At 35.5% G+C, this 26,090-nt stretch overlaps 1 protein-coding gene across 11 annotated transcripts in view; it reads left to right on the plus strand.

The window, feature by feature from the left end:
- Nucleotides 1-24,979, plus strand: part of Rbms3 (RNA binding motif single stranded interacting protein 3) — a 1,321,467-nt gene extending 1,296,488 nt beyond the window's left edge. For 6 of the 11 annotated variants that reach the window (XM_058576562.1, XM_058576563.1, XM_058576559.1 and 3 more), the window contains 3 exons: nucleotides 6,727-6,807; nucleotides 9,700-9,827; nucleotides 18,495-24,979. In XM_058576562.1, coding sequence (XP_058432545.1) covers nucleotides 6,727-6,807; nucleotides 9,700-9,827; nucleotides 18,495-18,501 — 216 coding nt within the window. In that variant the 3' untranslated portion in view covers nucleotides 18,502-24,979. Of the gene's footprint in view, nucleotides 1-6,726; nucleotides 6,808-9,699; nucleotides 9,832-18,494 lie in introns of those variants that run through there. The other 5 variants (XM_058576560.1, XM_046436918.2, XM_046436913.2 and 2 more) reach the window with 1 other exon arrangement.
- Nucleotides 24,980-26,090: the final 1,111 nt, after the last annotated feature.

Here is a 26,090-nt window from a genome sequence, read left to right on the forward strand (position 1 = left end):
TCACCTGGAGATGTTGTGTATTATCAGTAGGCTAAAATGCTATTTTAGAAACTCAGACAAAAATGGTCAGTCATGAGAAACTTTTCCTTCTTTTAGTGTCCCTACCAAATGTAGGCCTAAGGAATATGGTAGGTTTATAAAATGAGTTGGAAACTTTTCCTTCTGTAGTTATCTCTGGAGTAATTTGTACAAGACTGATATTATCACTTCCTTAAATGCTTAGAAAATTCACCAGGAAAGCCAATTAAATCTGAAAATTTTAATGTGGGTAGTTTTGAATTATGAATTAAGTTTCTTTTAGTAGATATGAAACTATTCAGAATTTCTATTCATTATTGTGACTGTTTTGATAAAGTGCTTCTCAACAAATTTCCCCATTTATAAATACTATCAAAGTTATTGGTCTAAGGTTGTTTATAATACACTCATTATATTTTCTACTTACCTACCACATGCCTCTGTTGAACCAATGGGCCATTCCTATTACTTCACCCTAAATATGCTTATTTATAGTTTCAAATGGCCTTTATTCTGTACTCTGATGTACAGTTAGTTCTCAGTTTTTTATCTGATTTACGTTTCTTTAGCTCCTTCATGACTTTTGTAGTCTACTGACGTTTTTCTTTATCCCATCATCCTCTGGATTTCATATCACAAAAAAAAAAAAAATATGGGAGTAGAATTCATTAGTGTCTCTATAGGGCTGTTTCACATTCTATTTTAAAGAGATAATGTAAGCTACATTTCCATAGGATTATCTTTTACTTAATTGCAGTAACAAAGATTCATGCACATTCTCAAAGCTAATGAGCTGTGATTTTTTCCTAATAACATCCATGAATATTGCTTTCTCTGCAAGGCTGAAGCTGTATAGCTTGGGACCACATGGGCATAACTCCTTCTCACTGCTGTGCAGAGGGAAAGCTTTTGTACACTTCTAAGATAAGAATGAAGTTGAAGATTCTTTTCATCTCTTGGCTATATGTTAATAATAAATAACCGCTGCTTCAGAATACAATGACAAGTTTATCTATTTCTCATTTAATAGCTTAATCTATATCTCTCTATGGGTTATGTTCAGTGTTATTCTGGGGAAATAGATGAATAATAGGGACTGTACACTTCTAAGAACCCTGGACTCCCATTGCTATCAAATCCACTAACTCTTCTCTTTTAGAGTATTTCTATCCATAGGAGAAGTATATCTGGCTCTGTATTCACTTCCATCTACTCTTGAAGGACTATTAATTCATCACGTAAAACTATCTACTTTGTCATATATGTATTTTTTAAATGTAAGCAGTCTGCTTTATATAGTTTTACTAAATTTTAAACATTATAAAAGCAATGTTGTTCCTGTATTACATGAGGATCTTCTGCATTATCTAGAGTGCACTGGCAGAAGCAGAAAGAGTATAGAAAGAACTGGGCATAGTGGTCTAGCCTCACCTCGCCCGCAGGAGGCATGCTTTTCTTTCAAAGAGACTGTCTCCATTTCTCTTCTCTGTGGATGTTTCATGTATTCAGTGATATGAAGACTTGGAAGGTTTGCTTTGAATTATCCTCATGGCAGCTAATCAGAGCAAGTCTGTGAAATGATATCAGATTGCCATCCCAGGTCCAGGCACTGTGCCTCCAGTCTAAGGTGATAGAATTACACAAATCCAAAGAGCAGGGCCCTCAGAACTCTGGAATCATTCTATTAGAGATAACACTGAGCCCCTCTGGACTGTAACAAATCATCACTCAGGCTGTTCCCTGTATCCACACGTATCTTTTTGTTAAAAGAAATTTTGGACTTCATGATTCTTTCAAAGTAATTCACACTGCATACTGTTAGCATCATCTACTACAAATCAGTCTTTTTTTTTTTTTCTCTGCTCAAATGCCTTTTGGAGATATACACTTTTACAATTTTCCTACATCCTTCTCATTGATTTTCTTGGTTTGATGAGACCAGAGCAACTCTCCATTCTGAATTTGTTAATCAGTTTTGCACAATTTTTAGCAAGGATTAGAAAGCCCCAATAAATAGGATTAGTAGAACTATAACTGCAAATGAGCCACTGTCATCAAATAGCATAGGAAATTCCAAAAGTGAAAATATGGGACCTTTCTTGCCCATCCCAAATAATTTTTAAATGAACAGCTTCCCCATAGGAAGTATCTAAAACCCTTTGTTTTATTTGTTTAACTTTGGTGGAGGAAGAGAGAGTAAATCCAAAACTAATAATTGGGAGATTTCTTTGTTTCCACAGAAAAAATCATTGATTACACAGTAACAGAAACATTTTGTCCCAACTTAAATAAGCATCAACACAATTCCTTTCCAATCCCACTTTTTTTTTTCCCACCTCTCTTCAAGTAACTATCTGGGTGATGCAGTGTCTAGACTTCTTGGAACAAGTGATGGAGTCTGGAATTTATTCTGTGGCTTTGAAAATGGCTATTCAGGGCTCCCACGCACTTACATGTGAACGTCCTCTGCCTTAAGAATATGCAAATAGCACCAGGCTGATTACAAGAAAAAAATCATTCACTGATCCTGTAACTTCTAACTGCTACTTAATGGGGAAATATTCTGTGGATTAATCTATTTTATCTGCATCACCTCATCATATTCTGCTTCCCATTAGCTATCATATAAAAATAAATACATAATTTGTATTCATAAAAAATATGGCAGACATTTTGAAGTTTTGGGGAAATACCCATAAATGAAATTAGTTTAAAGGACATATATACATCCATATCTGTTATGGTCTTAAGAAATAATCCACAAGAATTTATCAAGTCAAGGACAAAATTGTTGTCACAGGTCATTCTCTTAGTCCTTTGTCATTTGTTAGCTGGATAAAATGAAAGCAGTCTCTCAGGCGCCCACATCTAAGCAATGCTTGTGCAGCCAGGATTATTGAGTCTGAGCGGAGTTTATCTGGGCTCTTAAGGAAATCAAACTGTGTGCTCAGAGAGAAAGTTCAGAGTTATTTGTCACCAATAATCTAAAGCTGAGAGTTGAGCTTACACAGAGCTGTAGCCATTTCCTGGAAGTACTTGCTCCTGATTTTACAAGACTGTTACTTCTTTAGGCTTTACCCTAGAAAATAGAAGTCTCCCACAGAAGAGCTTTAATACAAAGTTTATCTGCCCAAAATAGTCTAAAGGGACATAAAAAGTGCTTAAAATAATTCTGTTCTTAATTTTCAAACAAATTTTCAAGATCTTCTATTATTATTTTTTATGACATAAGAAAAAGCAACCAGAAAGATTTTTTTCATTGAAAGACATACACACACACACACACACACACACAACATGAAAATGAGGTGATCTCACCTATACTATAAAATCTGTAATGGTTCTGTTCAGAAGAGCACTGTAAAATTAAGTTCCCAAGCATTTGGGATAGTCCCCTTATAAGAAAATTAGGTATTCTGAGTATAAAGTAAAACTAAAATATTGAGTGGAAAAGAATGGCAAAAATGTCAATCAACCTTATGTTACTCTATATTTCTAAATTTGAACTTCAAGTAATAAACCCCATTGAGAAAAATAAGTTGATACCTATATTACATGATAATGATTGAAAGAATGCTCTTAGAAAAGTATTTATTTAACTTCAAAAATAGTAAGGTTGGTTGAGTTGAATCGTGAGTCAGAAGAACATGGGCTTGTTCCCCAATATATGTAGGTCTAAGTTTCTCCATTTGTGAAATGGAGAAACCATCCTGTTAGATTCAAAGACCTTTTCTAAAGAGAGTACGAGTATATGAATTGCTTCCTAAGTAGTTGAGCTTGGGCCATGTTCTAAACTGCATCAAATGTTATTGGAGGAGTGAAAGATTAATGATCCACTTTTACAGAAGCAAAACATAGATGAGGTTTTGAATAATTAAATCATTTGAAGAAGCCTAGCTAAGAAATCACATACAATGTTCACATTAACCATACTGCCTGGGAATTCTTTAGTTTGACAGAAAGGTCTAAATAATTGAGTGGATTCTCATATGAACTAGTGAACAGTGCTCTAAAGGGCCAAAAGGTTATGTCCCTAATGAACTCTAATGCACAGAAATGCCTCCTTAGAGATATAGACAGTAGAGTGGATGGATCAAAATAACATCTTTCATATGGGTGCCAATTAAGCCCAGTTGCAAAGCATGCAATTACTAACTGTACAATAAAAAAACACCCAAATAGATGAGGGATGATAAGCCTTTTACTAGCATCAGGTATATCTGGCTAAAACGTTTGTTAAAATGTTACGTAAAGACATTAGAGATGGTGGTGAAATGAATACCTACTATGAGCTCAGAATTATCAATGACTAAGAGGCTTGCACAATTTTTAATTGAAATAAAAGCTTTCTGCCTGCAGAAAAGTCATGACCACAAGGTAGAACATCAGCCACAACAGTATCAATTTTGCACTTGGACAAATTCCTACTTGGCAATAACATTCCACTTGCTACGTTATCTGCTAGGATTTTAGAGTCAAGTAAAGGAATGTTTCCCAGAATGTGTTGAGTTCTTTAGAGCATTAGATCTAAGAAAATTTTATAAGTGTTCCAAAAATAAAAGTTTTAGAAAAAATGTTGTTTTAATCACCATTAAGAAGGATTTATAAAATATGACTTTTTAGAGATTTTTATTATCTGTCATTTTCAAAGAGAAGGATATGTTATGCAGCATTGTTTAAATGCATTAGAACACAGAATGCTTTCCTCTCAACATAGCTGGTGTTCCAAAGAACACATTAAAGGGGATGCATAGAACATTGTAAATCATATATCTGAAATGGCCAGGAAAATATTATTTACAACAAATTGCTAGAGCAGTTTTATTGATAAGCTACATGCTTGCCACAGTGTTCTCGATGTGAAATTATATTTGCTGAAATGTGATTCTCATGTTCTGTACTTATTTGAAAAATTGATAGCAGTCAAACATCTGAATACTAATTGTTCACTTAGGAGAACAAAAATGATGATGAGCACAGTTGGCTAAAACATTTGTTTAAATGTTACGTAAAGATATTAGAGATGGTGGTGAAATGAATACCTACTATGAGCTCAGAATTATCAATGACTAAGAGGCTTGCACAATTTTTAATTGAAATAAAAGTTTCCTGCCTGCATTCTTTCATTCAGCTGTTAAACAGTTCCTTACTGAATACCAACCAGGCATTACCTTAGGTAGTGACGATTCACAACTTAAGCCTGGTTCATACTTTTAAGAAGACAGTAGTCTGGACATAGTGATGAGCACTATAAGAGGACAGAGGACAAGAGTCTCTGATAATATTCATTCATAAAATTAAATTATAAATATCATTAGGCATTTCAAAAAATTTTTCTTGTTACATAGTAGTTTTTATATGGAGATGAGCTGTACTCAATTATTCATGGCCACACATAGATTACAAACAAGAGTTTGGTTAGTTTGATTTAGGGTTGTGTCATCAAGACTGCCTCTATTTTTAACAACTAGATATAATAGAAGAGTTTTTAGTTTAGGTTGGAGATAACATTTATTCCAAAGTTGATTTAGTAATATAATAGTCCATGAATATTAAACAGTCACAACTGATGGGTTAGTCTCCATTAAGGTATTTCCCTTCCTTTAGATCAAGTCTCCTGAGCACTGTGAGGGCTAAGAGACACAAAACAAGTAATTTAGGTTTTCCATATTTACATAGATCCTTAATATTTAATCTCAGCAAGTTCAGAAAAATACAGAATTAGAGGCTTTTGATTTTCTGTAGAAACCATTCCTGTAACCTTGATGAATTGAGAACCTTGTCTCATGAGATGAATCTGGTTCAGAAGTTTCATGATGCTGATCAAGTTTAGAAGCTCTGAAACAGTTCATGCCATAGGAAAATTTAATTCTCAAACAGTAGAACTTTGAGCTTAAAGGGAGAATGTGTATTAAAAATAGGAATGTTGGTTATACTTTATGCCTATGTAAGTGAGGATGTGATTTTCCCGGAGCTCCCTTTCTTCATTGCAAAAAATGCATGTCATTCCCCAAAATACATATTTTACTGACTATTAGAACTTGCAGAAAAATGATTTGGCTCTTTTGTTATTCAACCCAATGGTGAACATTTGGAAATTAAAGGAGTTGGAAAGGAAATACTGAAAGTAGGCTTGAGAATGGGGTGGGAGAAGGGAACACAGAGACTTCAGCATTATCTGCAAAACTCCATTTCTTTTTTTTATTAACAAAAGTGATGCAAAGATGATGAAGCTATATTTGCCAATTTTGAATGTTTCTACATAAGCATTTCTTGCATTATTTCTCTATTTTTTTAATTAGAAAATAAAACATTATTAACAATTAATATGATGATTCATTCATTCAACAAATACTTATAGAGAGTCTACTGCATGATAACTGCTAGCAATAAAATGGAGGGAAAAAACAGACATCATGCTCACCCTTTCAGAATTTGTTTAGATGTAAAATATGAGATGCTTGAGCTATTATACAGAAGGTGTGGGAATTGGGGTTAAGTCACTTAGTGAGGCTGCTCTTAGTACTAAATCAGTAAGCAAAGGTCATTCAATGCCGATGGAGGGACCTACCTTATTTTTGGTCTAAATATAATTAGACCCCATGCACCAGCCTGGTCCACACATATAAAGTAGTCTCATGTGGTATATGATTTTTCTCTCTGATTGCAGCCTCAAGTTCACATGTATTTTTCTTTGATTCCCTCTAGTATATGACTGCTGCTGCTCCTATGCAAGGGACCTACATTCCCCAGTACACGCCTGTGCCTCCGACAGCTGTTTCTATTGAAGTAAGTCTAACCCTGTCTTACAGAAATAGATTAAAGGAGGTCAATCTCAGTCAAATAAACTGTGGTTCTCAGGATTCAAGAAATCCTCATGTATAATTTCTGTGCTGATCTAAACTTTGCAATGGCAAGCTTGGTATATGAAAGTATGCACATTATTTTCAAGCATGTCTTTATTTTGCTTTGCATGTGAAATGATCTAATCTGATACAGAGGTTTGAGGGGAGGGTCATTTTCACATTTAGAGAAAAGAACAGAGAACAAATCATTACCCCATCAAATGTTAACCATAGATTTTCATAAAAATAGGGAGGCAAAACAGTTTGCAAGTATGAGAATGTGCTAGATCTCCAGTGCCTTGTTTTTTCAAAGTGTGAGCCCTGGACCCACCATCATGTGAATCACCTAGGACTTTCTTAGAAATGCAGGCTGTCAGGTACCACTCAGATCTACTAAATTTGAATTTTTATTTTAAGAAGATCCTTCCATAATTCAGATGTGCATTGAAATTGTAAGAAACACTGGGTTCGTGCGCTAATGCTCACAATTTCTTCACATTAAATTTATTTGGAGAGTTTTAGAAACGATTGCTTCCTGGATTCTACTCCCAGAGATTCTGATTCACCTATCTGGAAAATGTCCTCCTACACATGAGGATGTTTAAAAGATCTCAGCTGATTCCAATATATACCAGTGGTAGAGTGCCTAGCATGCAGAAGGCCCTGTGTTTAATTTTTAACAATAAGGAAGGGAAGGAAGGAGAAAGAGAAAAAGGTGGGAGATAAAGGGAGGAAGGAAGGAAGGAAAGAAGGAAGGCAGGGAGGGAGGGGAGAAAGAGCAAGCAGGGAAGGGAAAGGGGTAGGAAAGGAAAGAAAGACACTGTTCCAATGAATGACCCTTGACAGATTTAAAGGTTCCTATAGACAAGAACTCGTTGGATCACTGGTAACAGTGTGGACATCATAAAGGATAGTGTCATATTGACCTTAAAGGAAGCATTGCCCTTCTCCTTTTGTCTTTCATTTGGGATGAATCCATCCCCTCTATACCTTTACTACATAAAACCATCAAGCTTTGTAGAAAACAGAAAGCATAGAACTTCATGGAGGGGGAGGTGAAACACTTAGAATCTATTCTTCCCTTTGATTCTGGCTGTTACTTTTCATTTCACTGCCCCCCTTACCCCTCTCCTAATGCATATGTACATTAAGGTCACAGAACACTTCCCCTCCTCAGCTGAAAACCGTCTGGAATTGACATGTCTTTGCTGCTCCATAAATCGGCCAGTAACTAGCACATTTGTACTGCACCACAAGAAAATCCACTGATAAAGAGATTGATGGAAACCTTCATAGACTAAATTAGATCTATTAAAACACCTGTTTTTCTGTGTAACAAATGTTGACTTGTATCAAGTTACAGAAAGTGCAGAGGGCACTACTGTGTCGTTTAGATAACCAATATTAAATTTTCAGACCTCTTATATGTTCTAGACATAGGGGACCCAAAGAATTTGTCATATTAAATAGGTTTTAATTTGATCTCTAAATTTCCAAAAATATGTGATTGGATTACATGTTCTTTGCTATATTCAGCTCTCAAAAAGGAGCTATGCCATGAGTAATCCAATAATCCAGGCATTCTAGGCGCTGTGAGCATAGATCTCTGCCACATGTTTGTATTTCTTTATGTCTTACCAAGGGCACATGCCAGTGGAAAGAATTGAAACATTTTGATAATGATCAATTAATACGGCCCATTTCACAGTATAGTTTATTAGAAATGGTATAGGTAAATCTGGAGTCTGAAAAGAAGAACTTCGGTGAGAAAAATATAAATACGCTCTGACCCACTGCCTTTCATTTGTACTTATAGGGAAAAGCACTGATTATTTTCCATGTGAAAACTTTCATTACACATTCACCAGAATCCATAAAAATAAATGCTGGTGGGAGAAAAACACAAAACAGCATACAATACCTTTGGAAAGAAAACAATGAATGTCTCTAAGAAAAATTTTTCAGATTCTAAGGAAGAATTTCAGGGATCTTTAGTTAAGTGAGAAGAGAATTGACCAAGAGCATTTGCAATTCAACATGACTGCAGGTGTCCAAGATTATAATTAAAATCAGGTTCTATTAACAACCAAATAAATCCATGTATACCTCCCTTGGAAACAAACATACATTCCTGATAATGACCAACTCCAAAAATTCATTCTTGCTGGCATCTGTGAGAAATGAAAGATACAATAAGAACCAAAAAAAAAAAAAAAAGGAAGAGCAAATCTAAATTAAGGACAAGTTGTTTTGTTTTGTTTCCTTTTTCTGGAAACTGTAAATGGATTTCAGTTCATATCTTGGAAAACAAAGCAAAGTAAAACAAATTACTGAAGGGGAAACCTGCTCAACAGTACCCTTTGAAAAGATTTTCAAACTTTGATGGAGATTTTTATGAAGGAAAGAGCCCATTATTTTGCCAAATGATATGGACAAGGTACAGTAAACTACCCCCAGGCAGTTGTTTACATATACAAGTATTCCTAGGAGTCCTAAAAGAAATGTTTGATTAAAAATTGTTGTTTAGTCTGACTATATGTAACCATGGTTTAAAAGTTCCAAGAATGGGCAAAATGTTTTTTTGTTGTTTTTTTTTCTGACAATATGACTATGCCAAGGACTTCTGATGGCAGAGCTTATGGTTTTGCATTAGAATGAATTTCCCAACCCTTATCCAAATGTATTCTTTGCATTGCTTTGAGTGCTTATCATGGCTTCATGGAGCTGAGAGCCTCTCTTCTCAAGCCAAATAGAACATAAGTATTTCTGACTCATTAAGACAAGATCATTTATGCTAAAGAAAATAAGGTCTTTGTGTACTTATGTGCCTCCTTAGGGTGTCGTTGCTGATACTTCTCCCCAGACAGTGGCACCTTCATCCCAGGACACCAGTGGTCAGCAGCAACAGATAGCAGTGGACACATCCAACGAACATGCACCTGCATATTCTTACCAACAGTCGAAGTAAGTTTGGGTTATTATAAGCTCTTCCCTTCCAAGATCAAACATCTCAAAATCACTCTTTTAAGGTGTATCCATTAGTTTTGGTTGTAAACACACCACCCCAAACTTAGTGACAAACATTGTTTAGCTCACTGCTAAGTGAGCTTGTTTGGGCTGACCTTGGCTGGCTGTTTCTTCTGACCTTGGCTGGACCTAGAGTCTGGGTCAGTGGTTGAACAGCCATGTAACTCTGTTTCAGGGTAGTGGCTGGATGTTGGTTGGGTGATAGAACTGAATAGGCCACATGTTTTTGATCATTCTGAGAACTAATTGCAGGGAAGTCTCAGAATTTCCAAGACAGCAACAAAGGAAGTCTAAAGAGATCAAGCATTCTTAATTCTGTTTGTGACTCCTGGGCTATTGTTGCATAGGACAAAACAAGTCATGGCCAAACAGAATCAATGTAGGTCTTCACTGTGAGAGGGAAGCATTGCATTCATTTTCACCAAAGGCACATACTTATCCAAAGAACTGGAACATTCTGATGATGATAAAATAATGAGGCACATTTAACAGTGCAGTATATTAGAAACAGTCTAGTTGAAAATTGAAAAAAATCCCAGTATTCACCTATGAAACTTCATAGTGAAATTCTATGTAACCATGTATGTAACCATGAAATTCTATGTAACCATGGTTACATATAGTCATTTTATTATTGAACAAAAACAAGTGACACTCCTCTTGCGGAGTTGCTTTGAACACCCAGTTAAATGTTTGTGGGAAAAAAAAGGATATCATAAAATACAAATCATAGAAAATAGGTTCCTACTTAGCAGTTAAGGGGCAAAGAAAAAAACATCAAGTAGACAGAATTACTCTTGAAAGTTCTTAAGCCACTCATCAAATAAATTGCCTTTGTGTTGAGTAAATATACAGACTAAAATTTGAGAGCTTTTTGTTGAAACCAAAGGAATTAACAATGGTAAAGTCTACACACAGGTAACTTGACATGCAAAGTGCTCCACTTTGTACATTACAATCAAACCCCTGGAGAACAGAGAATTCCCAGATGATCCTCTCAGTAGTTTGCCTCTATTTCTTGGTCATTTTACTTGTTAATGAAAAAAAATTATTTGACACTTGTTAACACAGTAGGAAGGCTTTATTCATAATTATCACAGTGTGTCAAGATTGTCACAAAAGAGAAGAGAGATTGGGCCCAACTCAAAATAGATCAAAGGCAGGTGGAGATTTATAGCCAATCAACAAAGGGAAGGGGTGAGTGAATGGAAAATTATTAAAAGGAGACAGCAGGAGTGGGGAATTACTACTAAACCAATTTAATCAGATTATTACTGAAAGCAAATCAAAAATGGATAAATCAAAGATGCCAGATGAGAAAACTGATCAGATATTAAGGACGATTCCATGTCAAGGATAGGAAATTCTGGCTACATTGACATAATAAATAAACTGACATAAACAAACATAAACATTAAAAATGTAATAGAAACATTAAAAAATAAACTGATATAAAGAAGGGAAACAAGGGGTTCTATGACCTAGAACTTTCCTACTAGCAGCTAAATAGTTTCTGGATCAATGGAAATAATGCTTTCATTCATCAAGTCAGCAGTATTTTTTTTTTTGAGCACCTATTATGTGACAGTATTCTAAGTGCTAAAAAACGATCAATGAAAAAAGCAGATTTCTCCCCCCCCTCTCCTGGAGTTTATTTTCCACTTATAATCAATAGATCAATCAAAAAACAATTTTAAAAAAGACAGAATTGCCAAGCAGATCATTCAAATATTCCAGGGGATATAAAATGATGAGGTCAACTCCCAGGATTTAGTATTAAGACAATTGGAAGCAAATCTTGGGGAAATTTGGAAACAAGGCATTTTAAGGAGAGGAAATAGGCCATTTGTAGGCCATTTGTAGGCCCTTGGCGGGAACGTGAGGCTGATGTGTTGCAGACTAGAGGCAACCCTTCCAGGAGATTAGATCAAACAGGACAGCTGAAACCAAGCTTTTGCCCCTTAGATACTTGACTCTCTATGATCATATTTAGCTTTACTCAAAATGAGCTCAGAACTCTTGGGAAGGCTGTAAAAGAAGAAATGATATTATTTGATTCATAAATGTTGACTCTAATACCACTGAATATAGAGGGATATATTTCAAGGACGGCCTTCAGAATGCAAATATCCCCCTTCTTGCAACTCTCCAGAGACCCCTCCTTTCCCTGTCCAATTAACTGAGCTTCAGTTGCCCCAACGTGTTATTCCACAATGAGGTGTTCTCTTCCTTTCTCAAGGATGTACTATCTCAGGTGTAAAGCTTCTTTCCATGGTCATATTATGATTTGGTGGGGAAAGGGATTCCGTCTAACCCTATTCCTCTGGCAGATTCTGGTGACAGTTTCCACATTCACTTCCAGGGCCAGAGCCAAGTTCATGCATGATAACAGCATCATAACCAGTTATACCAGTAGACATGGTCTATCCTCAGGATTTACAATCCAGGCTGGGATTTAGTTCTCCATGTTCAGAAAATATGCATTCTGTATGGAAGAAAATGAACAAGACTCTCTTTTAAAGCTCTATAGTAATAGGAGAATGCACTTCATATTTCCTGGCTTGGTAAGCCTTGGTGGTGGTTATGGCAACTGGAACTGAATCTTGGAGGCAGGAGCAACATTTCAGAGGATGTAACAGTTTGATCAAAGTCCAAGGGTGGGAAGGGAGCTCAGAATGCTTCTTCAAGAAGTGGAGGTAGAGTAATAGAATTGTGTAAAAAAGCTGATTAGACCTAGATGGTTATATCAGGTGCCACTCTGAATTGCTTGGATGGCATTTCCTTTGTTCTATGACTACTCTTCCAGCCGAAGTAGGCAATGAATTTGGTAGGAAGGGAAATCAGCTGTGCTATTATTGCTATGACTTAGGAAAGAAGTAGCAAAGTTCTGAAGTGTCACAATGGTAGGTGCAATGGTGGGAAGAGGAAGGTAGAGTAGAAGATAGACTGAAAGAAGAAAAAACATAAATAAGACTTGAAATGAAGTCTTATTGAATGAAGCTCTTCGTGCCATTAACAGAAGCAGATGAGATAAAAACCCATGAGGGTGTGACTTTCTGGAGAAAGGCAGAAATTTAATTATCCTTGTGATGAGTCAATTCTAATAAGCTCTACTCTTTGAAGTATTTGAGGAAATCTGAATCTTAGCACATACAACTTTCACTATTGAAACATGTTTATAAGTTTGGTTACACACCATGGTCATTTCTCTTGAGCCATGGATTTTTATGGTTGACGATGCTGAGTTTTCCAAAGATAATAAATATTCCGAAATGAAATCTCCATCCCATGTCCTCACAGTGGTAAAATTATGAGGAGAGTTTCCTTGATTGGAGGAATTAGATTCCGCACTCACACAGGAATGTATGTGGCAGGATGTTCTACAGCTCATGCTCAGTGCTACAAAGATGAAACATTCTGGAACATGGAACATTTCAAAAATATAACATGCAAAAACCACTTGTATTGCCCTGCAGACATTTTTTTAAACCTGGTAAAAATGTTCATAAATTCTGTGCATGTTCTCAACTTCCTCTTTTGGACATGATACAGTCTTAGAAGCTTTTGACTTGAAACAACAATAAAAACAAAATAGTGAATGAAATTGAAAAATATACTAAGACAAACTACATTTGGGTGTGGCAATCACTCCTGGAATTTTATAAAAGGAAGTAATTCATGAGACTCTATCCAGGTTTTTTTTTTTATCAGGTTCAATCAAGAGAATCTGACCTGGGTCATGGTAAGACAGATTGTTCTTCTTCAGAATCATTTGAGGAAGACACTGGGAATTAAGCTGAGCATTTGGATCACGCAAAGTGGGTTCCTTTTCATTGGCAACCATCACTGGGAAGAATTTGAGGGATGCAAGAACACCCTCAGAGACACTTATTAAGCAAGCATTTGTTAGAAAGCAGGCACAGAACAAATTATACAGCTTGCTGTGTACACTTAATAAACTCCTAACTTTGTTCTTTAAAGTTAACTGACCAGACCTGGTATAAAAAAATTCTCTCAGGTTAAATTCAACCGTATTCTAGATATAGGCCTATGTCGTCCTTATAAAAGCCACTCAGAGTCTGCTCTGTGACAATTCTGATTTGAAATCAATCCTCAAGCAGTATCCTAAAGTGAGTTGTATTCTATACATTTCCCTAAACTATTCTTATATCCTTCCTGTACTAGTATAATGGAGAGTATCTCTAAAATAATTTAACCAATCCACATTTTCTTAAATATGCCAAATCTCACAAATGGCAGCTAATTTCCAACATCATTATGCTAATTAACATGCCACTACTTTCATTAGGCAACCCATTTGTAACAATCATTATGCTAATGGGGATATGGATAGCTTAAAGTATTTGTACTACCTCTGGCCTTTTTGATTAAATGCTAGCTGACCTCTTGTGGGGTGTGAATTCTAATTAGGGTAGCAGAGTGCCCCTGAAAAGTAGCTTAATACATCACACATACATTTAACAACCAAAGCATCTATGCTAAAGATACTGTAAATTAAGTTACATCCATTGCTACCAAAGATTGGGAGAGAAAAGTTTGAGAAATATAAATGATAGGCCTATGAATAATGGGACTATATTTGTGATCTGTTCGTTCCAGATTCCACTTTCCAAGCTAAACTACAGGATCACACATTTATACTTATGGTTTCTTGTTTTCTTTAAAAGAAGCTATTGATGCAAAAGGGACACTCAGCTCTTATCTCAGGAGGAAATGTTCACTGTGGTTTCTTTTGGAAGTTCTATGGAAATTCTAATTTTCACCCAAGATATCTATTTGTTTATTTGGTTTTGTGTTGTGAAAGAAACCTTAAACTAACTAGGATCTGAAAAATATGTCTTCAAACAAACTTAAATTCTACTATGCAGAACCATAAGCCCTTTGTTCTGACTCCACCTTTGTGACATCTCAGTTACTATTCCGTTATTTGGAGCTTGATTTTCCTCTTCAAAGTGAGAAGATTGGGTCTTTCTCCAAAGAGCCTAAATTAGGTATCTAAAGTGGGGGGGGGGGGATTTACCACCATGCCCAAGTCAGGATTGAAAAGTGCCCCCAAGCACTTCCTAGTCAAATTATGATGGGATACACTGCCTTTTTTTAAATAGCTTTATTTTATTTACCTATTATTTTATGTGGTGCTAAAATCAAACTCAGTGCCACACATGTGCTAGGCAACTGCTCTACCACTGAGCTACAACCCCAGACCAAGAATATACTGCTTTAAACCAAGCCAAATGCTTTCTTTAATCACAGCTGTCTCCAAAGCTATTAAAATACAGTATTAATGAGCGGGACCTTGTGACCCATGCCTGTAATCCCTGATACTTATGAGACCGAGGCAGGAGTATCTGAAGTTCTACACCAGCCTGGGCAACTTAGCAAGATCCTGTCTCAAAAAAAAATTAAAAAGGATTGGGGATATAGCTCAATGGTAAAGCGTTCTTAGGTTCAACCCCCAATATCGAAGACCAGAAAAATACTTCCAATACTTTATTTCCTGAAAGATTATGGTGCATGCCCCTTTCCTCCTATGGAATTCCAAGATATTTTTAAAAGTATATTAAATTATTTTAAAAGTTTAACAAAATTTTTAAATTGTCTATGTGTTTATTATTTTCATAGTAATATAAAGCATTGAATTGTTTTAAATTTTTTTTTATCCTGCTATTCTTCTTTGTTCTTTAAGTATTTGTTTAGTTTACCTGTAGATAATCCAGTATTGGGGGTTAAGTGTATAGTTTTTTCTCCAAACCCTGGACCACAGAATACTTCTTTTTATGTAGCATTGCATGAAGCTAGTCTGTGAGAAATTTCTCTGGGAAATACTGAATCAGTGGATTTCTTAAATACTAAATTCTAGCTTTCAAAAATATGTTTTGCTATTTCACAACTTGTAAACTATTTTTTTGTTGTTGTTATTTTGTTTTTATTTTTATTTTTTTATTTTTTGTCTTCTTTGGAGAGGGAGTTGATGAGAAGATTCAAAATGAGTCTATTCACCCTGACATTAAAAAAAATACTATTGCATTTTATTTTTATGCCTCAACTCTTCTATGGCTAATGAAACTGTGGGAACACCAAATTCCTAAAAGTGGTCAGTACAGTGATGACATGTAATTAAATTATACTTATGAGTCACACCACCTTCTGTGTTCAGTGCTTCACAGTTTGCAAATAGTTTCCAAACTCATCTTTTTCACGTGTTAATTATTCTAAGTTTCAACTTGTTTTATTGCTATTCTCAGAGTCCAACTTAAAATGCTCTCTATACTAATGATCAGGAACTTGAGAATTTAGAATGCTTCTATTTTTATAAATATGGGGGCAACCCATAAATACTGTGTAAATGTACACATTCACACTTCATCTAAGGAAGGAGGGGGTGGAGAGAAGTGAATTTAATTCTGTTAAACAGCAACACCTTTTTCCTTTCAACTTCAGCTAGGAACCATGAACATGTAAATTACAGCCCTTTATTTCTCCTCATTTGTTTTCGTGTAGCAATGAGGACCCTTTAAGGACAAAGCAAAATATGGAAGGGTACTATTGGAAATTATTATTTTAAGGTTTAAAACTTAGAAGCAGCTCCAGCTTTAACATTTAACATTTGACATTTATACACACATATATTTATTATATATTCATATAATATACACATATGTGTGTGTGTGTATATATATATATATATATATATATATATATATATATATATATAGTACTAGGGATTTAACCTAGGGACACTTTACCACTGAGCTACATCCCTGCCACCCACCCCCATGCCCTTTTTGGTTTTGTTTTTTATTTTAAGACAGGGTCTCACTAAGTTGCTGAGGCTGACCTTGAACTTGCAATCCTTCTGTCTCAGCCTCCTGAGTCAAGTGGAGTCATTGGGATTACAGGCATGTGCCACCATGCTCAGCTTAACTCATAAAAACTGATGCTTCTGAGAGCAGTGCATATTGAGGACTTGAGCAGGGAGGGTCTTTTGTGCCACCACTGAGTAAGACAGCATTCACTGAGCTGCTCATCATAGAGATTCATGGTGTTTTAGGCTTTTTCTCTTTATTGTACAGTGGAAAATGGGAATGGAAATAAAGAAGAGACCAAAACACAAAACCAAGGAGAGAAAAATGTTGGTTCTCATAGAAAAGATAGATTTTAGAAATACATAGAGTCAGCCTACAGTTTGCAAAGACAGAGAAAGACAGCTAAAACATTGACCAGGGTTTTTATAGCTACTACTAATAAAATTCCCTTTATTGATGCTATTATGAGAATTCTAATTGCATTTTTTCTTGAAGAAATCCTACTTTTTCATGTGACCCAGGGGGGAAAATGATATATCCTCAGAGACTTAAACTATTGGTTAAAAAAAGAGAGAAATATTCACTCTATCCATTAGTTGCTTTTCTTGCATGATCTAGGAACAAATTAATTAGGTCCCTAATAGCCACAGCTGGCTCACATGATGGCTTTATGCAAATTAGGAAAAAGAGACCTTTTGAGGCCATTTTAGGCAAGATATTATCCTTTTTAAAACACTGTTGAGGACATTATGTGAATTTCAATAAGGCCCATCCACTTGATTAGGGCAGATGCAGTCCTGTATCAGATTATATAGATTTGGAAGAAGACAGTTGGCTAAAACTTAGCCCCTCTCCCTCAACCATGCATCTTGTGTAGTAAGCAACCTGCCCACCTGTACCTAACAACTCTTTTTGCTAAATGAAGCAAATGGGTATGAAAAATAACCTGAAGAGCTTATTGCTATAATCTGTGCTTGGAGGAAAGAGACCTTCATTTAAATGTGACCTGCATGCATAGAAAGTTGTATTATTCATCTGTTTTCTGTTGCTATATCAAATTTACTAAAGGTGGATAGTGTATAAAGAAAGGAGGTTTATTTAGCTCACAATTTTGTAGGCTGAATGTTCAAAATTGAACAATCCCATCCCTATGGCCTCTTATGACAGTCCCCTTCTGGGGACACAAGAAGGCATCATGGTGGGAGTGTTAAGGGATTGTATGATCAGACAAGAAGCAGATAACAGGGAAGGAAGATGTTTGCTCTTTTGTAACACCTTGCTCCCTTAAGAACTAACTAAGGATCCCATGAGAACTTTAATCCCCACAAAGGCACACACACGACAGTGTGCCACTAGGTTCCATGTCTTCAAGGTTCCAACCTCACCTCCCACATTTCCACACTGAAGATGGAGAGTCCAAAACATGAACCTTGCGGGGAACATGTTCCGACCATATCCAGACCATAGCAGGAGTGCTGTCTCTCTGAGCCCTATTTGATGATTATTCATAATATTCATTGCTTTGGAATCCAAAGGTATTCTTGGTCTATTTACCTTGATTTTTAATGTGAACACACTCTCTAGCTTGAACATATATTTATGTGAAATCGGCAGCATTGGACAACTTCATAGGCTAACTATGCTGTTCCAAATTTCTTTCTTGACCACGTTCTTGAGCTTGATATCTTTGTTAACGTCCTCGCTAGAAAAGAGCACAGAAGACAGTTTTCAAAGCTGCTTTGATGTAACAGTCACTCTTATTCAATTGTTTTCACAGACCATAAGCAGAACTGAAGAATGTTCATCTGAAACTTTGCCTTGAATGAAGAAACTTCATTGAACAAGAAGTTAGTTGGCTTCCAGTTTGCACAGGCGTCAATGGAAGGCTTTTTTTTTTTTTTTTAATTTTATACTCTACTCGATGAAAACAAAAAGTTTTTATGTGCTGTGCAAATGGTTCCTTTATGTGGTCTGACAGTTTATTTTTGCCATCCTTTTTCTTTTTATAATTAAAGAAAAAAAAATCCCAAGAAGAGGGGGTTAAACATCACAGTTTTATGTTTTATCTAGAACATTTAAATTCAGAATTTACCTGAAAGTGTAGATAGATCCTTTTTTTTTTCTTTAACAGAAAACCTGATGTCAAGAGGTGGGCAAACAGAATTGGAACAAATTGTCTTGCTCAGTAACTAAGCTACTTTCTCTCTTTTTCCTTTTTTGTTTAAATCTTGTGTTTTTTTTTATTATTTTTTTTTTTTTTAGAAATATGTAGGTAAGGTTTATCTTGAATCTTAATTGCCTTAATTTTAAGGACGTCAAAGGCTCTCAAGGCAAGCTGTCAACGTCTTGTTAAAAAAAATATCAAGAAAAATGGAAATATTGTGCCAGCTTTAACTGGTACAGAAGTTTAAGACTATGAGTTTTTAGGGTGAAAAAAAACTGTACAGTTTAAAAGAAAATGTTTTTTCTTCATTTGAAGAAAATTTGTTGATAAAAGAAACCATGGCAACTGCAAGAATTGGGAAATGCTGGGACTTTTCATGAACTTTGTCTTAAGTGTTGACACAAATCATTCTAGAAGGCTAAAACATTTTACGGTAAAGTTATTCATGTTGGTTTTAAAACAACTGCATTAGAAATAATGCGTGTTTGGGGGGCAGAATGCAGATTTTTTTTATTTACAAAGCGTGATTGCTAGCAAAAGCATTAGTGCTTTTTATCTGCAGTCTTTTTTATGAGCTTTACAAAGTTTTTAGTCAGCTTTGCTTGTCACGTTGCAAAACCTAGCTTAAGAGCATTAAAAAACAAAACAAAAAAAACTTAAGTAGATAGGAGCTTATGGTCAAAAAGTGCAAAAAACAAAAAAAGCAATAGATAGAGAAATTGTTGACAATTTCTGTAGTCTTTCCTAGTTGTGATCAAATTCAGCCTATGGATGGCCTATTTTATACCAAAGATGAAGTGACACCCTATTACAGTCCAGAGGGTAGAGGTTGTTAATTCTGTTTTGTCTTAAAAATTTTTATTTGACCTACATGGCCGGACCAGTTCTTTGTCCTTTGTTTAAACTATCTTCCACTGGTGTTTTGCTTACCGAAAAAGAAAAAAAAAAGTTTTTTTTTTGTTTTTTTAAGTCTATTTGTTGATATTAGAAGCTTGTACCTGCTGTGTGCAACAGTTATAGCAAGAAGAGTCCTGGGTACCAATTGATAGAGCCAAGAGGCTTTAAATCCTGTGAGCTTTTCTGGTTCCTTGCTAACTCTCTTCAATAGTGAAACCTGTGTTGATGGCCACCAATAAGCCAAGACACTTGTTTAACAGGTTGGAATTTCTTTGTATGAATTTTGAACTAAAGATGCTTCCTGAACATGATCTGAAAGGTCACTTGTCAGAAAAGCTGAGTGATGTTGTGTGCAATGGTGAGTGGTCTCTGAAAAGGTCTCATGTTTGTAACAGTCTTCCTTCTAAATTCTAACATCTCCTGGTTTTGTCTTCTCACTTCAGTCTTTTGTCATCATCCACCGTGAATAGCCACCTTGATTGTGCAATTGAGGAGGGGGGGGATCTTCTTTTTTGCCTCTTTTCATATCTTGGTGTTGCTGGAAAGAAAGACAAAACAGACCTTTCATTTCAGTTTAATTATCCAAGGCAAGCAGGACTAATAAGGTTGAGGGTTCTCTTAATGGAATTTCTGAAAAATGCTAGTTGACAATCAAGTAATTGTATGATTTTTAATCAATAAGAACCAAAAGAATTAGGTTTGATCAATGATAAAAGCCAAAGGAGATATATGTACTTAGGACGATGCAAAAGTCTGTTTAAAATTAAATTGACTTACCTAGAAAACATCTTTGCATTTTTGAATCATCAAGTCCATGTTCAACTTATACAGTTTTATCTGAAATTAGAGACAACAGAATGGAATTTTGCTAATTGAACCAATTGCTAAAATGGCTTTGCAAATGATTTTAATCAAATAGGTGAAAATCTTTTTGCAAATTAAAGAAGTCACAGGAATCTGACTTATTCCATAAAGAAGGAGGAAATACATGAAGTGCACTATAGAAGAAAACAGGGTAGGCTTTTGAAATTTAAAAAATTCAAAATGTAAATCATATTCTTGTTAGGGCAACATGAGTAAGGAGGGGGACTCATAGAAAATTGCCACTTTTTTTCACTATTTAAATGGACCCTTGTTCTCTTATTTGCAACCCCAGATATTGGAAGCTCAAATCTACAGAATGGCTCCATATCTCTGCAGTCAAACTAATAGCAAAAGTGTATCCAAGGAAATGTCACATGTGTTACAGAGAAATTCAGCTGGTCACACCCTTCCTGATGGTTTTCTGTTTCTAGAGAGAATCCTAGAATGACATATTCTTTGGTATCCTACAGCTTCCCAGGTATTGCAAGAGTGGCACTTAAGTTTTGCCTTTGAATAGTGGGTCCCCAAGTTACAGGGGGTATAAGAAAACATCTTTGGAAACTGTATTTTCTGTTCTTCCTTTTCACTCTCTGAATTCTTTGTATAAATAAGGATTATCCTAGGCATAATTCATTTGAATATGAAACCAACATGCTTTCCTTTGTTTATGTAAAGAAAAAATTGTACCAAAAAAACAAATATTAATGTGATACAAAGAAAGTCTCATTTACACAATCAACAATGAGGCTAAGAGGTAGCTACCATGTGGCTGATGAATGTGCCTAGGTAACTTCCTGTTTCTATTCAAAACTGCTGCTTTATTTATACATTCAGAAACATTTTTTCAACTATGAAATTTCAGTAATCTCAATTTTTTTAAGCCACTTCAGGCAAAAGGAAATTACCTGTCATTTTATGTGTCCATGTGTGTTTTGTGTTTAGATTGTTTATGTCATGCCATTCTATAAAATTTCAAACCAAAAAGAAGAAAAAAGCAAAGTTCAAATTTGCCCCCTTTTCCTGTCATCTTACCTAAGAACTGTTTCCAAGTGTCCAGTTTGGGGTTGGGGGTGGCGCATCCACAGGTAAGCAGTACTACTCTAAGTGAAAAAGAAAGAAAACCAAAATATGTGTTCAATATATGTGGGCATCAGCATCCTAATCTAATCCACAGTATATAGTGTGGTGATTTTAGTACTATTTAAGACTATAACCTTTTTTAAAGTTGAAGTTGATTTTCCAAGTATTCTGATTCGCCAGATTTTTAAGTATTTATTGAAATATCTAAATTTCGTTCTTTATGACTGCAATTGCCAAGACTTAGCCTACCCATTAGGAAACAAACTAAAGCCACAATCCATATAAGACAAACACCGTCTCATCTAAAGTCAGTTACAAGGTCAGTGGAGAATGGATTTATTCTAATGAAAAAGTGTTGTCAGGAGAAGCAAGGTAGGTAGTATTTGGACATTCACAGTGCACGGCCATTGTCTTCTAAGGACAATTAATGTAGCCCAAGAGAAAGTCACAGGAGCAGGTGATGAAGACTGCTTGTCCTAAATGCTGACATATTTTGAATATTAGCAAGTCACAAAATATTTGAAAGAAAAAAAGAATCCTCCACCTGATTTCAATTTGGCTAGAATTAGTTTGTTTTCTTGGAAAATTTCAACGCTTTAGAATATTGTCTCCATATTTCACTTGAATTAATTCTTGTGACTTTTAACAGACCTGCCACCTTTGAAAGCATATGACTCACTTCCACCCCTTGTAATGCAAAACTACTTGGTTTTAAGAGCATGTGCATTAGAAATGCAAGACCGAGAGCTGAAAAAAGCTGATGGAGCAAACAGTTTGCATTATTTCCCTATGCCAACAAAATACATCATGGGCCTCATTGCCAAACTGCTTTAAAATCACTTTTAGCTCATGTATGACCAAAAATGGACTTCATTTTGTTCCTCCACCCCAGAAATTTTATTTGAAAAATAATCAGGGTGTCTATTATATACCTAATTACTTTTGCACTGGCCTAAAATCCCCATTGGTGGAAAAGGAAATTTTATTGGGATAGGACCTTGAGAATTTCTTTATGATTATAAAAAAGTTTCAACAGGCTCTCCAGAAACAGTTATGATGTTAGTAGACTAAAAATGCATTTGACAAATTGGTCTCCTTCTTAATTTGAGTGCATGAACCACTTATCAGATGAGCAGATAAGCAGATAAAAATTTCTTAAGTGTGTTTTAGTGATCAGTGTTTTTTATATGATTTCAAATCAAGCAAGGGGCAATATTTACATACATGTATAATAACATTCAATGCATTTGAGGAATCACACATTGTAATACAGTATTAACACATCATAGAATATTTTTATTTTGACTATAGTAGAGAGGAAAGGATGAGACTTTGTTTTTTGTGTTATGTGGCTGGCATACTTCAAAATTTTGAGTCCAGTGGAACTGACAACTTCTCACTTCAATCTGAGGGATTGACAGAATTTAAACAAGGCTCACTGATTGTGTACACTATACTCTCCCTGTGGCAAAGCGATAATGGGATTTCATTAACCAATCAATTTGCTTTACAAATGACATCCACTGTGGGGTGGCATTGGAAAACAGTTGGGTCTGACTCAAGGTTAACATTTCCTACCAAAACTTTTTAAAATATAAAATCGGTCCCTTAATCCAAATGTTATTGGGCATGACTATTAGTTGTGCGAGTTGCATGGAGTTCAGGAAAACAGGAAAACTAAATACCAAGTTCCCATGTGGTCTCAAAGACCTTTTCTGATGTGGGAGAGGAGAGTTCACTGCAGATTACTGATCTCTTTTATTTTAGTTTTATATCCCAACATGGAGATGTTCACTATCACAAAAAAGGGATGGATGACTTCTCAAATATTCGCTTCTATGTGTTTCTGGGAGGGAAAATACCGTAATGGATCAAGAAATGGTTTTTCTATTCAGGAAGCTTTCAAGCCAAAACTCTGGTGGGATGGAGCTTGGTGCCTGCAGGAAGAATCAAAAGGCCACTGGGTCACACTTGAGCTTTTCTTAATACTGCCCCAATTTCTGCGTTTTGCAGAAATACAATCACTCTCAATTTTTGAAGGGCTAATTATCTACTTTGTGGATGTGTTTTGTCTTTTCTTCTCAAGGATTAGGCCTTGGGCTCTGTTTCCTTTCATTATTATTTCACCCTGAGGGTGGAGAAAAGAAACAATTGGAAATAAAATTCAAATCAGTCTACTTTATTTCTTCTTAAATTTTGTTTTATGGAAGGTGTTTGCAAGAAATCATTGGCAAAATTAATGTGCATGCATTACATACTGTGGATTTTGAGAATTCATAATGTTCTTTTTCCATCTACCACAAACAATTGAGAGTTGGCTGTATTCTTGCAGAATAAAAATGAAAAAAAAAAAAAAGTGGTAAAGAATTTGGCTTCCCTCAAAAGAAGCTTGTTTGGGTTTCATTTAGTCTACTGAAATTTAAGCCAATAGAAAAGATCAACACAATTTCTGTTATGATAATATAATAGTAACTCTTGGTTAAATGTGCACTCTTATTCCTACTTTAATTCTTTGACCAAAAAGAAAGGGGGAAAAAAAGAGAAAGAAATTGCATATGTTTTTTTAACTTGGCATTACTATATCAAGGCTGAATGACTTTGACACTCCAGTGGATATTTTTATGATCACCTTAAAATAAGTTCAAAGTTTAACATCAGTGTTATACTTTGTCCTTAACCCCTCAGTCTTAGATGATTAAGAAAAATGCTCTGTCCTCCTCCCCAAAATGTGTTATTACTTCATATGCAAAAAAAAAAAAGAGTTATTCCATAACTTTTAGGAACTGTGACAATTATTTCAAAGAGATACTTGGAAAAGTTTTCTTCACTCTGGAAATAAATGCTTCCCTTTATTTAAAAGGAAGGATATAATTGGAATCTTAATTTTAAGAAAAACGTGTAAAAGTACTTGTTATGACATTCAGTTTCTAAGAAAAATAGGACACAGCTTCTTTTTAAAACCCTTATTTCAGGCCATATTCAACATCATGGAACTTCTGAAACATCGTTCAGTTTTAAACTTTATTTCAGAGCATTTTTTTAATTTTATTTTTTTGTACTGCTGTCTCTGACTGTCGAGGAAAGTTCTGTAATTCTGTGGTGTTTCTGGTTTTATTTTTAATTTTTTTCATCTGTACCACAGTCCAATGAAATACCATTTCCCCTATTCCTTGGGCTTTCTGTAGATCAGTGGATGTTAGGTTTAAATTTCTGTTTTCTTTGATGAAGCTTTCAATAAAAAATGACAATAAAATCAATCAAGTAGGGCTGTTGTGTTTGTCTGCACTCTTCCAGAAACCAATTGTGGTGGTGTTGTTGGAGGGTGGGGGGTGTTCTGGTAAGAGGGGGCTGTGTTTGTATGTCATTGGGTACATTGTTGGAATTCCTCCAGCAAAGGGTTATCCGAGTTAACAAAAAGTTAGACTAGAGAAAGCATTCTATTCATGCAAGGGGGCCTGAGAAAAATCACTGTTTGGGGACTTCAGAGAGAGTCCAGTAGTTCTCTTAGGTCTTCCCTTACCTCTCAGCGCTTTATAAGAAGAACTTATGTCAAGGGGTTCAGAAACCACCCAACTCCTATCTCCAGACAAGCCTAATATCCAGAAGCCACTTGGTACATCTTGTGTGAAGGCCACAAGGGATCAAGTCATATATATAGCAATAAAGAAATTTCTTTTGACACCCACGATTTGTATACCTGCAAGGATTAAACTCCCAGCTAACCCAGTTCAAAAGTGTTCATTTCACAACCTATGGGTGACTGTGGTAAGCAAATAATTGTAACCAATATTTCTTTGGTCAATAATTATCCAAGGTAGCTTGGAGATCACATTCAAGGGCCAAGAAGTATTCCATGCTATAATACTCTTTTGCTGTATTGCTCAGGAATATTCTCTTATGGAAAACAAATGGAATGAATACAATGCGTGATTCATTATACAGCAAAGGAAGATAAGAAATAAACTGAGAAAGCATGTGAGTATGAACAAAAATATGAAAAGAAAGACCAAGGAAGCACTGTATATTTATAATGGACTAAATATACACGGGAAATCTGTTTTTGTTGCTGTAACAAAAAGGCATAGACTGGGTAATCTTAAATAATAGAAATTTATTATTCATAAAATTTTGAATCCTGGGAAATCCAAGATTAAGCTGCCAAGGTATATGTTGTTTGGTGGTGCCTTTTATGTGTCTTCAATGAGTCCCCTGCAGCCTGTTTTTTGGGGGGCCACTAACTCCATCCATGAGGGTTCTACCCTCAAGGCTTAATCTATCTCCCAAAGGCCCTACCTTCTAATACAATCACCTTGGGAGTTAGGTTTCTACATAAAATTTGAAGGGGCACACACATTCAGGCTTTAGCAC

Source organism: Marmota monax, unplaced genomic scaffold (genome assembly GCF_021218885.2).
Source record: "Marmota monax isolate L192 unplaced genomic scaffold, Marmota_monax_Labrador192_F-V1.1 WCK01_AAM20220418_F8-fsc00021, whole genome shotgun sequence".
Lineage (NCBI taxonomy): Eukaryota > Metazoa > Chordata > Mammalia > Rodentia > Sciuridae > Marmota > Marmota monax.